Genomic DNA, 16,004 nt, shown 5'->3' with positions numbered 1-16,004 from the left:
CAGTCTGCCACAATATTCTTCATTGTAACTATATTTCCTTATAAACCTACCCAACCACTACAGTTACCTTTGGCGGCCCTCCTTCAGGTACCCCTGCCCTTGAGATTAGCCGCCCTGAGCCTGCTTCGGCGGGGAGGGTGGGATACAAATAAAAGGTGATTGATTGATTGATTGATAACCTGGGAGAGCGCCTTCTCAGTAGTGTCACCAAACTCTGGAACTCTCTCCCAAGGTAGATTTGTCTGTTCCTTTCTGTTGCATCTTCTACCAGTGGGCAAAGACTTTTCTCTTTTGTTTGGCATTCCCTCAGTGATCCTCTGAACATGAACCTCTCTCTATTCCCATCTTGCAATGTAACCATTAATTTATATTTTTAAGGATTTTTTTGTCATATGTAGGGGGGTTAGACTTTGACATTGAGAAACAAGCCAATTTGTCTTGTCTTTGCTAATTAAAGATTTTAATGATACTGAGCTATGTGCAAGCTGAAGTTTTAGAAAGGATTTATCTTGAATTTTAACTTTTTTTTCTGTAGCTGTCAAGTGCAAATCCAGTATACGAGAAGTACTATAGACAGGTACGTGTGATTTTGTGTTCTTATTTCTGTGTTGTTTCTTCCTTTCGAGATTATACCCTGTGTTCTTATTTCTTTCTAGATTAGAAACTTCTCTTCAGTCATATCTTTTTAGAATTCTATACTTCTCTTTGGTTATAAGTATATAATGTTACATTATGTTAAACAGGAAAAGAAAATGGTCCCAGTGTGTTTGCCTTTAGGCTCTGAGTCAGATAAATAGTTTAATGTAAAGATAATTCATAGGATATTATTTACCAGCTTTATAATACAGTGGACTCCATTTATGGCATGCATATTTTTTACAAAGAATTATTTATACACATACAAACTGACAACTGTTGATCACAAATGGCAATCACAGAACCAACTGCTCCATATTGTTCCCCACTTGCATCAGATAATAATGGACTTATTTCATTCTAAGAAGAGTAGAGTAAGCTTCATTATAATGACTTGTTGGAATAAACTATCATATCTTTAATAAGTATAGCACAATTTAGATATTATCCAATAGTTCAGAACATTCTTCTATCAGTTTTCAAAAATTGTCCAATACAGGACAGATAAAGCATATGTCCTGTGTTGGACAATTTTTGAAATTTTCAAGAATTAAAAACAAAAGAACTGTAGTCTTGGGTATTGTAGTGGCCACCAGTATTGTTATAGCAGGCAAAAGTCTATTCTGAATTGTTTTTTAGCAATTTCTGTGTTAGGCCCAAAGGATCACTGCTTGTAAGTCATTTTATTGAAAATTCTAGCCACTCACTGAGTTATTGGAATAGGAGTACCTTTCAATTAAGCTATGGAGCTGTGTGAAATTGGGCAGTATTTCTGTAGACTGCAGTTTTCACTTTTCCTGATATTTAAATACAGAAGTATTTCACTTCTGATTAAAGTCATACATATTCTCGGATACTTAATTATATTGATGCAGGAGCTATCATGCTCTCCCTGTAAGTTAAAATGACCAAACTGAGGCTATGAGAAAACATGAGTCACTGGGAAAGACAGTAATGCTAGCAAAAAGACAATAATTCTAGTGAAAGTTTAAGGCAGCTGGCAAAGGAGATCCAACATGAAGAAGAAGATATTGGATTTATATCCAGCTCTCCACTCCGAAGAGCCTCAGAGCGGCTCATAATCTCCTTTACCTTCCTCCCCCACAACAGACATCCTGTGAGGTGAGTGGGGCTGGAGAGGGCTCTCACAGCAGCTGCCCTTTCAAGGACAACCTCTGCCAGAGCTATGGCTGACCCAAGACCATGCTAGCAGGTGCAAGTGGAGGAGTGGGGAATCAAACCTGGTTCTCCCAGATAAGAGTCTGCACACTTAACCACTACACCAAACTGGCTCTCTGAGATGGATTGACTAAATCAAGGAAGCCACAGCCCTCAGTGTGCAAGACTTGAGCAAGGATGTTAACAATAGGACATTTTGGAAGTCATTCAGTTGGAAGTAAGTTGACAGCACTTAAGACACACACAGGAACTAGATCCACAAGTAATTAATAGGAAATTTTTATTCTAAACAAAGGTTCATGGAACATAAATGCTTTTCTTCAGCAGAATTTGAATAATTGACATCTGCTGTTAAAGAGATTCAGACTTCTGTCTGTATGCTTCATGCAGTAAACTAAAATACAGTAACAAAGAATTTGTGATTTGGGGGTATTTGTGATAGGAAGCACCTTTAAAACTACTTATGTATCCTGAGAAATTATCTAATTGTGTATTTTGGAGTATCTTTGAAAAGTATCAGTGATTGTGGAGGTAAAAGATAATAAATACAAATGAACTTGTATGTAATCCTACGGAAGCTAGCAAGACTATTTGCTAGTAACTAGTTTCAAGAGAGGTGCTGATCTATGCAAATTTCTTGGCTGGTAGTGTTCTCTGTACAGCATATTCTTTAAGATTTCAGTTTTTTTTGTTTTTGTTTTGCAAACATGGGGTGATTTTCAGGTTTATTAAAATATGTCTTGTCTCCAGATTTAAATGTTCACAGATTTGGCCATGTTGAGAACCTGGTTATATTAATTTAAAATAAGGAGTTCCAAAACACTGCTTTAATATACAAGTGAAAGGGGCTATAACCAGTCAAGTCACTTTTAGAACCAAACAAGAGCAGATGAAATGCAAGCAGAATAGTGCCAAAACTCCTAATGTCTTCCTAGAATCTTGGCTGAGATTGATCTGTTAGCCCTAATACCCATAAACTCTATGAATACTCAGATTCCACAAGGAACACCTGGTGTCTCTTAAATGGGGTAAAAAGAAAATACGTTAGAAGCTGCTGTGTTTCTAAGTTTTATACAACTTGTCACAGAGCTTACTTTTCAGGATCTTGGTACTTTGATAGGCGCCAAGTTTATACCGGCGGTGGCTTTGTCCCGAGTCACTGTCTGAGTTGTCTTCAAGTTGGAGAAGAAGGAAAAAGTCCCACTCTTCCCAAATTGAAAATAAAACTTAAATTACGTAATAGATCTGCTGACTCAGCTGAGTGAAGTACCTAAAGGGTGCTAAAAGTAGTCCAAGAGCTTCCTTGGGGAAGGGAGGGTACAGCAAAGTAGAAAATATAAGTTTTTTTTTAAAAAAGGAAAATCAGCATAAATCAAAACTAATGGATTCACATTTCAGTATGTTTTTGGCAGGGTATAGTGACTGTTCCCAAATTACTTTGGTTTAGTGCTATAGTGAAGGCTTTATTAAGGCAGGGATTCACACTAGAAAGAGATTACCAGGGTTCAGTTCAGAGGTAATACTAAAGAGACTGCTTCTGAATGTGAATAGAATGTACTTCACTCACAGCTGAATGACCAGTTTATTGCTGCATAATACATCAGTCACCCTACATCTCACAGGTAATGGTACAGCGAACTTTTACAAGCATGACTTAGGGATTGCCCTGTCTGACACAGAGCTATTTGTGGTTGATTGACTTCTAAAAATTTGTAGCTTACATTTTAAAAGTACGTGTGACATGTGCATGCACTTATTAAATCTCCCAGCCTCGACTACTTATGCAATAAAATGACTTTTGTGGAACAGGTTAATAATTGTAATAAAATTGTAAACATTTAATTTGATCTCTTTTGTTGTAATGATGCTTGTCTTGTGCTTTGGGAGGGGAGGGAAGAAGAGAGATCTGACAGGAGTCTCAGGTCCGCAGACTGAATTTGTTGCAAGCATTGCCTCTTTATTAAGGTCATAAAATGTCCCATGTTTCCAAGTTTGGAGGCATTAATTTTAATGCTGTATTTTGCATGTGAGGAATTCATAGACAAAGTTTTTGCACTCCTTAGAAGCCTTGAAACGTGGCAAATCTGGTACACTACTTGGCCATTTTTGCCGCTGTCCTGACACTTCAGTATGTGATTATGCGAGGCAGATGTCTAGAAGACTGTAGGTTGTACTGAGTGGCTTTGTGGTGGTGGAGTTCAAAACAGACTATGTCTAACAGCTTTTCTGTTTTATTTGTTTAAAGTTTTAGCTAAAATTTCTGCCTATGACTTGCAAAGTGTGTACTGTTAGAATGTAAACATATTATGGAATAGCAGTTGCCACCAGTTAATAATGAGTACACTGCTTGTCCATCAATTTAAGGTTTTTAACCTAAATATCCCCTGAAAAAGTTGTCTTAAGATATTTTTATTAGTTGCTGGAAGGCTAGCAATAAAAAATGGCAGCATATCTCCTTGGTGTCACTGCCTTGCCTTCAGCAAAGGATGGGACGTTGAACAGAACGTGTATAGGTATACAACACCTCTGCCTTTCCTGGCTTTAAAGGTAAACATCACACTTGGAATTATACTGAAAAGCAAACAGACAACCACTGTAGTTGGAACAAAATGGAATTAAAAGGATGTCTGCAGTATAACCCTGCAACAAGACAAGTTGCTGAATTTAAACCAACTATAGAGTTGGATCTTGAAGATCTGTTCCACTGGCAGTTAGTTTTTCCTTTGCCACAAGGAGCCGTCCCCTGATGCAAGGAGAACCTCAGAATCCAACCCATAGCTGCTGGCTACCTTCATAAGTAGCTTTGAATAGAATGTGTTGTTATGATCCAAACTGGAGGTTACCAAAGCATGGATGATTGAGGCCAGATCCTCATCTAGGAGGAACAGGAATAGTTGTAGCCAGTTCTCATTCTGTAAGTTGATGAAACTGACCGACCCCCCCCCCCCCAGTATTGTAGCAAAGCAGCACTAGGAACTACTCTCACATGGTGAACCTAATCCTTCAGAGGAAACACAGCTTTGTTCAAAAAAAGTAAAATTATCACCACACCATTCTCTGTCTGTTGGGGAAATTGAGGGAAGGGGTTTTTGGCTGGCAGTTGCAAGGACCATGCAGAAGGCTTCAGGGGTCTATGGCTGCCTATTGTAACAAACTTTCCACAGAGTGAGACAGACAGCATGACATGAATGATATAAACAAGATCAAATTTGGATAAGAAAAGCTACCAAATAAAGGCTCAGGTGATGGCCTGTCTGCTCCTTGTTCTCTTTCTAACAGGGAAAATATACAACTATTGGGTGCTAGTCCCATGGCATATTTTGTCTTTTGATTTGAACAAGAGGCAACAGTGAGAGGGCCTTTTTTTATACGAACAAGAGGCAACAGCAGCTACTGGGACAACACAGTGCCCTGGGGAAGTCCCCCCTTCTCCATTATTGTGTGGTTCTCTCCCCCCAGTTCTAGAAGCATGAATGTTATTGGTGTGTTTCCCATTATGGATATGTAGCACATCCATATGGTAGCAGCAAAGACAAGCAGGTGCATTTTTATCTCCTTGCTGTTTAGTCAGGGCACTTGAGTATTCACATTCCAGAGAGATCCTATTGTTACAGTATTGTGGATTCCTTATCCTAGGCCTCTTATAACTTTTGAAGTTCACTTATGAAAAAGAAGCTACCCTTGCAGATAAAGAATGTGTGGTGATGTTACATATGCAAGTTTAAGCTAAGCAAGTAATATAAGTTGCCGTATACTTATTTTGTTAGTCTTCTGATAAACACATTTCATTATGTCAGAGCACCAATAGTGTCTCTTTTTTGGCAGGTCGATCCAGGTAACACTGGAAGAGTTTTAGCTTCTGATGCAGCAGTGTTTTTGAAAAAATCAGGGCTGACAGACTTGATTCTTGGGAAGGTAGTATGAACTTTTTTCCAATATTGTTATTCTATCTTGACTTTGACAAAATGATTTACTACAATTAAAATGCTGTCCCTTATAGTGTTTTTATACATGGCATTTTAATATTTATGTATTTATTATATATACAACAGGGCTTAGAGTGAGTGACAACAGTGTTCATATCAGAAATATTCATAATTTAAAAATTATTAAAACAACTCTTGCAACACTACTGGCAACCAGTAAATTAGCACATAAAAAGGAAAGTGCGACATAGTGCCCCTTATCCAGGAGAGAATAGATATCATATAGAATGGTAAATTGAGAATAACCAACAAGGGAAGGGGAAAGGAACATGGGGACAAGGAAGGCAGGGAGGCTAGCCTAGATGGAAACCGTCACTGTCCTCAACCATTGGCTTGATGGAACATCTGTGTCTTACAGGACCTGCAGAACTGCATCAGATCCTGCAGGGTCCAGATCTCATTTGGCAGAGAGTCCCGCCAGGCCAGGGCCAAAAAAAGCCCTGGTTGGCTCTGGTTGAGGACAGCTGGATACTTTTTGGGCCAGGGATCACCAGTAAGTTGTTATCCATTGAACGTAATGCTCTTCAGGGGGTATACGAGGAGAGGCAGTCCCACAGATATTCTGGCCCTAGACCATTAGGGCTTTAAAGGTTAATACTAAAATCTTGAATCTGATCCAGTATTCAACCTGGAGCCAGTGCAGTTGGTGGAGAACTGGTTGAATATGGTCTCTAAATGGGGTTCCTGTTTGTTGTGTTTAAAATGATTAAGCCTCATAGTGTCTACAGTAGTAATTTTCTTGACAAGTCATGATTGCTGTTGAAGGCTTTAGATTGAATGGATCATAAAATGGACATTTCTGGGAACATTTAGTAGCCATACTTCAATCTTATTAGATATAATTAAGACGACTGGAATAGGCTGAAGTTCCTTTTACTTTGTGTTGAATTGAGGTCCATGTGTTTAATATCTCTCAGAACCAGGGCTTTTTCTCTGGGGGAATGAAGTGAAACGGAGTTCCGGAACCTCTCTATGGAAAAAATAAACTCAAATGTTTAAACGTTCATGAGAGGACCCATGAGTTCCAGCACCTCTTTTCCAGAAATAAAGCTCAGAACTGAATAGAGGCTTCAGCTGATTGCAGCTCTGGCTTGTGTTTTCAGAAATGAGTCAACTCATATTGAAATACTTTGATTGGTTTTGGAAAAAGATCTCTATGATATGATCTGTGAAGCTGGCACTTGAAGGAAAGGACAGGAGATTATAGTGCCATCCTAAGCAGAGTTAGAAAGGTGTAACTCTCATTAAGATCATGCTGTTAGTCTTGTCATCTAAAATGTACAGTGAAAAGTGACATGTATGATGAGTGTATATATTTTATGTAGGCAGGATATGTAGTATTTTTTTTAGTCTGTTCACATAGATAAGTTTTAAGAGCTGTAACATTGTTACATCCTATTGGGCTAATACTAAAACCTTGCATTGGTATGTAGTCTGGTGTATTCTTGTCATCTGCTAAAATATGGTTACATGGTTTGAATTATTTTCTGGTACGTTTACTGAGGGGCAAAAACATTTCTGACAACTGCTTTGGCATTATTTTTACATACTGCTTCTGCCTAACTATTTTAGATTTGGGATCTGGCTGATACAGATGGAAAAGGTATTCTCAACAAACAGGTAAAAATGTGTTTGTCTTTATTACTAACTTTATTTGTAGCCTGGCCTTTTTACTGTTACCCAATGCAGATTACAAAATAGAAGAAGCGATGCAATCAAACAGCGAAGAATACCAATAAACAATGCAATTGGGCTAGTATTACAGAACTGGAGAACAATGCAAATGAAAAACTGTCTAAGGCATGATATATCATAATGAAGGGAGGTAGGGGCAGAGGACATTGCAGTAAAAATGAAGTTGATATGATGTGCAATAAACATTACAATAAACTACAATAGTATCCCTTATAGAAGTGACCTCTGATACAGTGTTGTTCTGGTCACTTTGTAACAATAACTTCCTGACCATTTCTGTTTTGTGCCTTCATGTGGTAACTGGGGCAATGTGAAAGAACTTTGCCAGTCTGAATTTGCTGTCTGCTGCTACATTTTCTTTCTTCATTAGTGCTGAGCTCTTGTTTTATGTTTGCTAGAAAATGGGAGAAAGACTGTGAAGTCCACATTGACATGCATATTTGCTCCTTCTTGTCCTTTCCATGCACATATTCAAGTTTAATGTACCCAATTCTGTGTTTTCCCAGAAGTTCCAAAACAAGGTCATGATGCTATTATAGCAGGGGTGCCCAACGGTAGCTCTCCAGATGTTTTCTGCCTACAACTCCCATCAGCCCCAGCCATTGGCCATGCTGGCTGGGGCTGATGGGAGTTGTAGGCAAAAAACATCTGGAGAGCTACCGTTGGCCACCCCTGCATTATAGAACAGAAGATAGAGAAAGATCCAGAGGATCTTCTCACTTGTTCCTTCCAGTGTTCAATTATATTGCTTTGCTGCAGGAAGGAAAGGAGCAGGCCTTTTGGCAACCCTGCTTGGGAAAGACACATGATTCTCTTGTGCTCTGATAATGATCTATTAAGAAATTAGTTTCCACAATCCCTTTGTACAATCAGATTATTGCAAGTCTTGTGCCTCCAAATCGAGACATGTTTGATTCATTGTTGAAATGGTTTTGCAAATTCTGGCTTGTATAAAACATCTGAAGAACTGGAAATCTTTGGTACTGTGTTAAAGTAACTCAGCAGCTATGCTTAATTACTGAAAATGAGGAAAAAATAAGGGAATTTGTTAAGGTGTAATGCTTGTAATGCTCAGCAGTGGGCTGCAAAGTAGCACATTTACCATCCCCTGCAAACCTGGGCTTTATGCTTTCTGGAAGAAGCTGGCAATCTCCTGGGCTGCCGCTTTCATCCCTGAGCCACCCTTTATCACCTGAGTGGCAAAGCTTGTGTGTAGGGCCTGCCGCTCATTATCAGTGTTGGTGTAGTTGAAAGCGCGTACAATGCCAAGTGATTGGTGGCAACAAGACCTGAAAGTCTCTGGAGACTGGAGAGCAGTGGGGGGAATGTTGTTCTGGATTTTTCAGCTCCCTAAAAATGTTTGTTAGTGAGAGTTCCTCTCTTCTCCAGCTGCAGCAGCTTGTACTGCACTAGAACGGGTGGCCAGCAGTAGCTCTCCAGATGTTTTTTTGCCTACAACTCCCATCAGCCCCAGCCATAGGCCATGCTGGCTGGGGCTGATGGGAGTTGTAGGCAAAAAACATCTGAGAACTACCGTTGGCCACCCCTGCAGTAGAATGTTCCTGGAGCTCCCCTGAAACTTTGGGTACATGCTAAGTAGGGTTGCTGTTCTTGGAAAGCAGGAAGAACTTTATATTCCATTACAATGGAAGTGGGGGAAAGATCTTTTGTTTCACATATTGGGATTGTTTTTTTCATTTACTAATAATAGCTTGGAGACCAAAGCAGTACTATGTTAATAACTTACTTCTCTTCTGCAGGAATTTTTTGTGGCTCTGCGGCTTGTATCTTGTGCACAGAATGGATTGGATGTTTCACTGAGTAGTCTTAACTTACCTGTTTCTCCGCCTAGATTTGTAAGACTCTTTAAAAACAATTTGTATGTTTACTCTCAGAATTTAAGTTCAAAAACGGCTTGTAACTAAATTGTAATATATGGTTATGACTACATTATTTTAGAGTTCTCATATGCAATGTTGTTCGTTTTTTACTGGCATATTTGGAGGTACCTTAATTGTTTGAAAATTAGGGCAAGATTTTAGTTCTTGGTAAACTTTACTCCATTATAACATGATGTCATTGATTCCTTTAGGACAGGGGTGGGGAACCTCCATCTTGAGGGCCGTATACGGCCCTCGAGGTCACTTGGTGTGGCCCTCAGGGATTGCTGGACCGAACCAAGCCATGTGGCAGCCTCCCTGGGGCCTGGCTGGCCAGCGAGGATTGTGGGGCCCAGCTGCGCTGTGCAGCAGCCACCCCAGGGCCAAACAGGAATCACAGGGCCCAGATTCTGTGTGGCAGCCTCCCTAGGGCCTGGCTGGCCAGCCAAAATTGCTGCAGGGCCTGGAAAAGTTACTGTCACAGTTCACTTTGCACTTGATTATCCCAGATGGTGTGGCCTAATATGCAAATGAGTGTGTGATCTAATATGCTAATATTAGGAGATGTGGTCTAATATGTTACTGAGTTCCTGCTGAGCTTTTTCTACAAAAAAGCCCTGGACCTATGCATTTGCCTAGGGCGGCAGGCCGTGTGTGTGTGTGTGTGTGTGCCAGATTAGGCTCTCCCCACATGACTTCAAATAAAAAAATAATTATTTGCATTAATTTTGCTGGCCTGAATCATTCTCTCTCATCAGAGCACTGTATTTTAAGTTGATAATTTTTTAATGGCCTGTGAATGATGTTATAAATATCCATATGGCCCTTGGTAGAAAAAAGGTTCCCCACCCCTGCTTTAGGAGAAGTGATAAGATGCTAATTAAAGTGCAGATAGTAATATAAGGAAATCAGCATGCTATCTTCTTTTACACCAACATTTCCCAAAATCTGATAGCTGAGGAACATTATTGAATTAAAAGTGAGCCACACTACATTAATCCAAAAGAATTAATTAGTACTGTTTTGCACTCTTTATATAACTGCCCTTAGTCTATGGTTTCTGTTCCTTCATGAATTCGTTTGAAGTATTGATGAACAGTATTCTCATGTCTTTCTTTTTTTAGCTTGGTTTTACTCTGCTTACTCTAACAACCTTTCCTCATGAGTTGTTTGAATGTTTGTGATGGTAATGCATATGTGGAAACCCCCTTTCTCCCAAAAGCTTACCAAAACCAGTGGCAGAGAGCACAGGGCAGCAGGGCTTATGCAGACCTCATTTTAAAGATTTGGGTGCTTTTGCATAGTGTTAACTGCCTCATGGGAAACCTCGGTGGGTTAAGGCTCATTACGTTAAACTGACAACTTTGCAAAGGGGGGGACTTTTGGACAAGGAGGGCTGGGAAAAGTCTGCAACAAGACGGTTCCAGACTTTTTGAGCTTTACTTGTAATGGATTTTCTTTGGTGACAGAAATGGCACTCTTACAATAAATTCTATAATAAACCTTTTAAAAAGGAAAACATTCAATTTTCCCCAATTATAATAACTATGTAAAGGCTCTCTCTCTCTCTTTCTCTCCCCCCCACCCCTCACTCTCTGAATGAAATCATGAAATCAATTTTTAAAGAATGAAATCAGTCTTGTAAAAACAGATAAACTGCAATGACTCAAGACCTTCATTTAATCTCATAGTGTGCCATTTTTATAATCTTGACATTTCCTGGCCATATTTATTGTTAAACCCGACTGATTTCTGTCAAGCAAAACATGAAGCCTATGAATTTCTGGCTGTTAGGTGCTAAAGGGCACCTATTTTCATGTTTCTGTGTTCCATAGTGTGTCAGAGTTTCTTCTTGTTTTTCTCACATTGACAAGGACATATTTCATCCTTGCATGTGATGAAAATATTGGGTGTTGTTTTCAAGGTTCACAGTGTTCCATTTTACAAGTACAGTAAGTGTATAGGTAGTACATCTTTCCACAACAAAAATATCTTTTGGGGGGCCCTGTTACTGGATGTCTTTATAGACTTTGAACATATGTGCTGGTGTAGCTGTGTACCAACCAGTCTTCAAAATTGTCATGAAAGCAATCACTGCTATAATACCACACAACGTTATTATCCAGTAGGTGTCATGCTATTCTTTAAGCCAACATTGATACTGTTGGTAGGCAAGCAAGGTCAGTTACCCAACCAGCAGTTACCCACCCCAGCAGAGAGGTGAGACCAGAACATTGACAGTGCCATCTTGATTGTCTGTTTTAACCAGTGCTTTTAATTAAGGGGTTGGTTTTTAATGATGCTTTTAAGGACAGCTTTTTAGTTGGAAAACTTTTAAAATTCATTTTAAGCAGAGTAATGCTTTTACTGTTCCTTGGTTTTTAATGCTGGATTTTACTTAACTTCCATCATGTGATATTTTTACTTTGTTTTATTTTATCTTCCTTTGTCCAATAAAAGCTCTGTGGCTCAGTGCCTTGAGCAGTATAACAATCTGAAATTTCATATATTTCCCAAAGGACAAAAGGAATAAAAAAAATTGTGACATCCAAAGTTATATTTGGATTTTGATCTGAGTGTAGGAAGGGGACCACTCTGCTTAGATTAGGGTCATAGAAATTTAGCAACCATGCTAGAACTCTGCTTCAATTAGACCTCACCTGGAATATTGTGTTCAGTTTTGGACACCACAATTTAAGAAGGATCTAGACAAGCTGGAAAATGTCCAGAGGAGGACATAAAAGATGATGAGGGGTCTGGAGACCAAATACTATGAGGAAAAGTTGAACAAGCTGGGTATGTTTAGCCTGAAGATGAAACAACTGAAGGCTGATATGATCACCATTTTCAAGTAATTTAAGGGCTGTCATATAGAGGATGATGCAGAATTTTTTTCTGTTGCCCCAGAAGGTCAGTCTAGAACCTACAGGTTCTCCAACTAAACATTAGGAAGAACTTCCTGACAGAGTGGTTCCTCAGTGGAACAGGCTTCCTCAGGAGATGGGCTCTCCTTTGGATGTTTTTAAACAGAGGCTGGATGGCCATCTGACAGCAATGCTGATTCTGTGAATTAGGCAGGTCATGAAAAAGGCAGGAAGGGTTGCATCTGTGCTTAGTTCTTGTGGCCCTTTCTTACATGCCCAAGGTAATGTTGATTGCCACTTCAGGTCTGTCAGAAATTTTTCTCCAGGCTAGTTTGGCAATACAAGTGCTTTGAATACAGGTGCTAAGAGGCAACATCAGGAAAAGACTTGGCCTCTGTGCTTGTTCATTGATGTTCCTGGGTAACTAGTTGGCCACTGTATGAAATAGGATGTTGGACTAGATGAATCACTTGTCTGATCTTGCAGGGCTTTTTAATGTAATGTTACTGGCTGGGACCCCTTGTGGAGTCCATCAGGTAACTGATGTCATGAAAGAGAGAGAGAAAGTTCTGAGCCTCTCCTGAGTTAATCAGGGTAATTCATATCTGGTGTTGAGAGACCAGAGAATTAGCTCATCCTGTGTCCAGTGGTTAATTATGGCAGTGGGGTGTGGGGCCTCCAAGAGGCACAGAAAAAAAAAGTCCTGATTATTGTGTACGTCATTTCATGTCACATGGGAATCAAGCTGCTTCCTCATTCATTGACAGTATATAGCCTGATCATGTTTCTTGGGTTTGTGCATGTCCTGGGTGGGGGGAAGCTAAAAAGCATGCTTCTGATGTTGGTGGGGTTTTTTTGAAAGTGACAGCACTTTCCTTTGGCCAATTGTTGGAGGAGAAGGGAGTAGGATAATATCATAAAGTGCTTCATGTATGAAGCTGTCTGCTATAGATTCAGAGTAATGCTCCCTCTATCTCAGTACTGACTGTCATGTCTGGCAATATCTCTCCAGAGTCTCAGGCCGAAAAGTTATTTCCTTACACTGTTCAACTGAGTTTCTTTTATCTGGAAATGCCAGGAATTGAACCTTGAACTTTACCACTGAACTAAACCCCCTTCCATGGTTCCTATTTAAAAAAAACTTTTTAAAAATGAGCCAAACTGATTTTGTTTCATTCTCACCCCTATGTTGCAGAAATACTGTTATGTTAATCGCTCTGTGAAAACTGTGAGATTAAGATACCATCTGGAGGATATTAATATTTTAATTATCACCATCTTCCAGTCCAGGTTGGCTCTAGAAATTTTCTTCCATTATAATTTTCTGTCGACTTCATGAAAGACAGCCTCAACATTAATAGAAGCAATTTATAGCCTGTTCTTCTGTATAATTTTTATTTGTTCAATTTTAACTGCAAAATAGCTCTCTTGTTGAATAACCTGAAAAATCCTCTTCCGTGACCTGGATAGCTGAGGCAAGCCCAATCTCATCAGATCTCAGATGCTAAGCAGGGCCGACCCTGGCAAGTACTTGGATGGGAACCCTCCAAGGAACACCAGAGCTGGGATGCAGAGCCAGGAAATAGCAAGCCATCACTCTGAACATCCAAGCCCCACTAGGGGTCACCAGAAGTCAACTAAACTCCACTAAAATGATCACCCTGTCCTTGCTTCAGTTGTTGAAAATTACCCTTCAGAAATGGCACGAGACACACTTAAATATTTAAACAATTTTTTGTTTATTTGAACAGACTGGCAGGGAAGGGAATTAATGTGTACATAGGATTTGAGATTAGGAATATGTAGGTAGATAGTTAAAAACTAAACACAGAACTGCCTCTGAGATTGCTGAGTTCACAAGAGATGTTTTTACCTTTAAAGCTGTTTGACTTCAGGCGATGTTATAGTACTTAGTCTTAAAGGTTGCTTGGTACAGATTTGCTTTTTAAACTTTGCACTAGATAATCTTGAGGTTGTACTCAGCATTGTCCCTTTGGCCTTCCCTCTAGACCCCTTGTCTCTGGCAAGACCATTATTATCTCCCCTTTTAAGATAAATAACCTTTGGCATTTGAGGGTCTTTCAATGTCACTGTACACTCTTTGCCAAATCCTAATTTTCCAGATTGATAGCCTTCTCCCACTGGATAGTAAGCTTAAATATTGGAGAACTAAAATTCCCTCTCAAGATGTGATTATAGTTTTACATGGAGAGACTGTTTGTACTTTTGGGGAGAATCTCCCACCAGAGTCTCTCATACATTCCAAGCCACTCTACACTGGCTCTGACACAGATTCTGCTTTATTAGGCTTTTTTCACACGAGAGAGTGTCTCAAGCAACCATTCCCTTCTCCATCCAATCTCCTCTTCTCTCCAACTGCCTAACTGACCCCCTTTCTTGACAGCTGCAGTCCCCCAATCAGAGTGAGTTCTATTTGCTGTCACTCATATGCACTGCCTCTAAGCAACCATGATTTCCAGGCATGCATGCACACACACAAATACTCACACACATAAAAATCCTCTTCTGTCAGCCTGATGTTTTACTAATAACAGGAGGTAAGTGCCAACAAGTAGCAGTCAACTTATGGTGACCCTATAGGGTTTTCAAGGCAAGAGTCATTCAGAGGTGGTTTGCCATTGCTTGCCTCTGTATAGTGACTGTGGACTTCCTTGGTGATCTGCCATCCAAATACTAACCAAGGCTATCCCTTGATTCCAAGATCTGATGAGATCAGGTTAGCCTGGGCCATCCAGGTCAGGAACTGATAATATAATTTTGCTGCTTTTAAGAAAGAAACAGAAACAACAGATAGAAGATCTAATCATAAATCTTTCTATGTCTTAAAATTTGGCCCATAGCTGGGAAATTACTCATGTGCATAGCTGTTTTCTGTTTTCTTCCACTTAAAGAAAACATAACTGGTTCACTTTTGTTTGGCTGGAAATGTAAGGTGTTAATCATACAACCTCTAAGTCTGATTTTGTCCATATTCGGCAGGTTGGTTTAAGGGAAAGATGATAATAACATTTAGACACTTTTATAATTGATGGTAAGAATGAGGTAAACTTGAACATGATGGGAACTAGGTAGTCATTTATAGTAATAGTTGTTTTCTCCTCCTGTGCACTAGGATGATTCCACTAGCCCTTTATCAATTGGAGGAGCACTACTGGATATTCCATGGGCCGTCAAGGTAAGTGACGTGAATAGAAGCATAACTGGCCAAATACTTACATTAGTGGATCTAGTCACATTTTTATGCCCTTCTTCCTCCATAGTAGAATACCCTCCCTTTAGCTGAGTGGAATGTTAGGTTAGAACCCTTTATTGAGAAATGAAACCTACCAGTCTGCTGTGTTCTGGCTTGAGTTGGCAGCTGTTGGTTGGCATACAGTCTTCTCTTGCCCTAGATTTCTGATCAAGTTCTTGAGAAAGGTGCCTTTGTCTTGATTCTAGTCAACTGCTGGAGATTTCTGTGGAGCAACAGATGAATACATAAGTGCCGTTTATTTTTGTTTCCCCTCTGGTCTCTGTTGGACATGTATGGAAAATTTTACAGAAATTCAGCAAACTATAGCAGTTTGCTGATTTAGGTCTGCAGCTTTGCATAGAACTTTTCTCAGGAGAAAAGTCTCTACCAGAGAAGTTGTCAGCCTTTCTCTGCATGGATTGGCTCACAATGAAGGAAGAAATCCTGTGTTTTTGAGATCACAAGCCGAAAGGAAAAACTATTTTTACACAGAGTACATGATACTAGTAGT

At 39.7% G+C, this 16,004-nt stretch overlaps 1 protein-coding gene across 1 annotated transcript in view; it reads left to right on the top strand.

Annotated features, from left to right (window-relative positions):
* Nucleotides 1-16,004, top strand: part of EPS15 (epidermal growth factor receptor pathway substrate 15) — a 150,817-nt gene that overhangs the window by 33,822 nt on the left and 100,991 nt on the right. The window contains exons 2-6 of the mRNA XM_060231803.1: nucleotides 536-577; nucleotides 5,641-5,730; nucleotides 7,374-7,421; nucleotides 9,257-9,352; nucleotides 15,374-15,436. Coding sequence (XP_060087786.1) covers nucleotides 536-577; nucleotides 5,641-5,730; nucleotides 7,374-7,421; nucleotides 9,257-9,352; nucleotides 15,374-15,436 — 339 coding nt within the window. The remainder of the gene's footprint in view (nucleotides 1-535; nucleotides 578-5,640; nucleotides 5,731-7,373; nucleotides 7,422-9,256; nucleotides 9,353-15,373; nucleotides 15,437-16,004) is intronic.

The sequence above is a fragment of the Heteronotia binoei genome, chromosome 2 (assembly GCF_032191835.1).
Source record: "Heteronotia binoei isolate CCM8104 ecotype False Entrance Well chromosome 2, APGP_CSIRO_Hbin_v1, whole genome shotgun sequence".
Lineage (NCBI taxonomy): Eukaryota > Metazoa > Chordata > Lepidosauria > Squamata > Gekkonidae > Heteronotia > Heteronotia binoei.
This window is presented reverse-complemented; position numbering and strand designations above follow the sequence as displayed.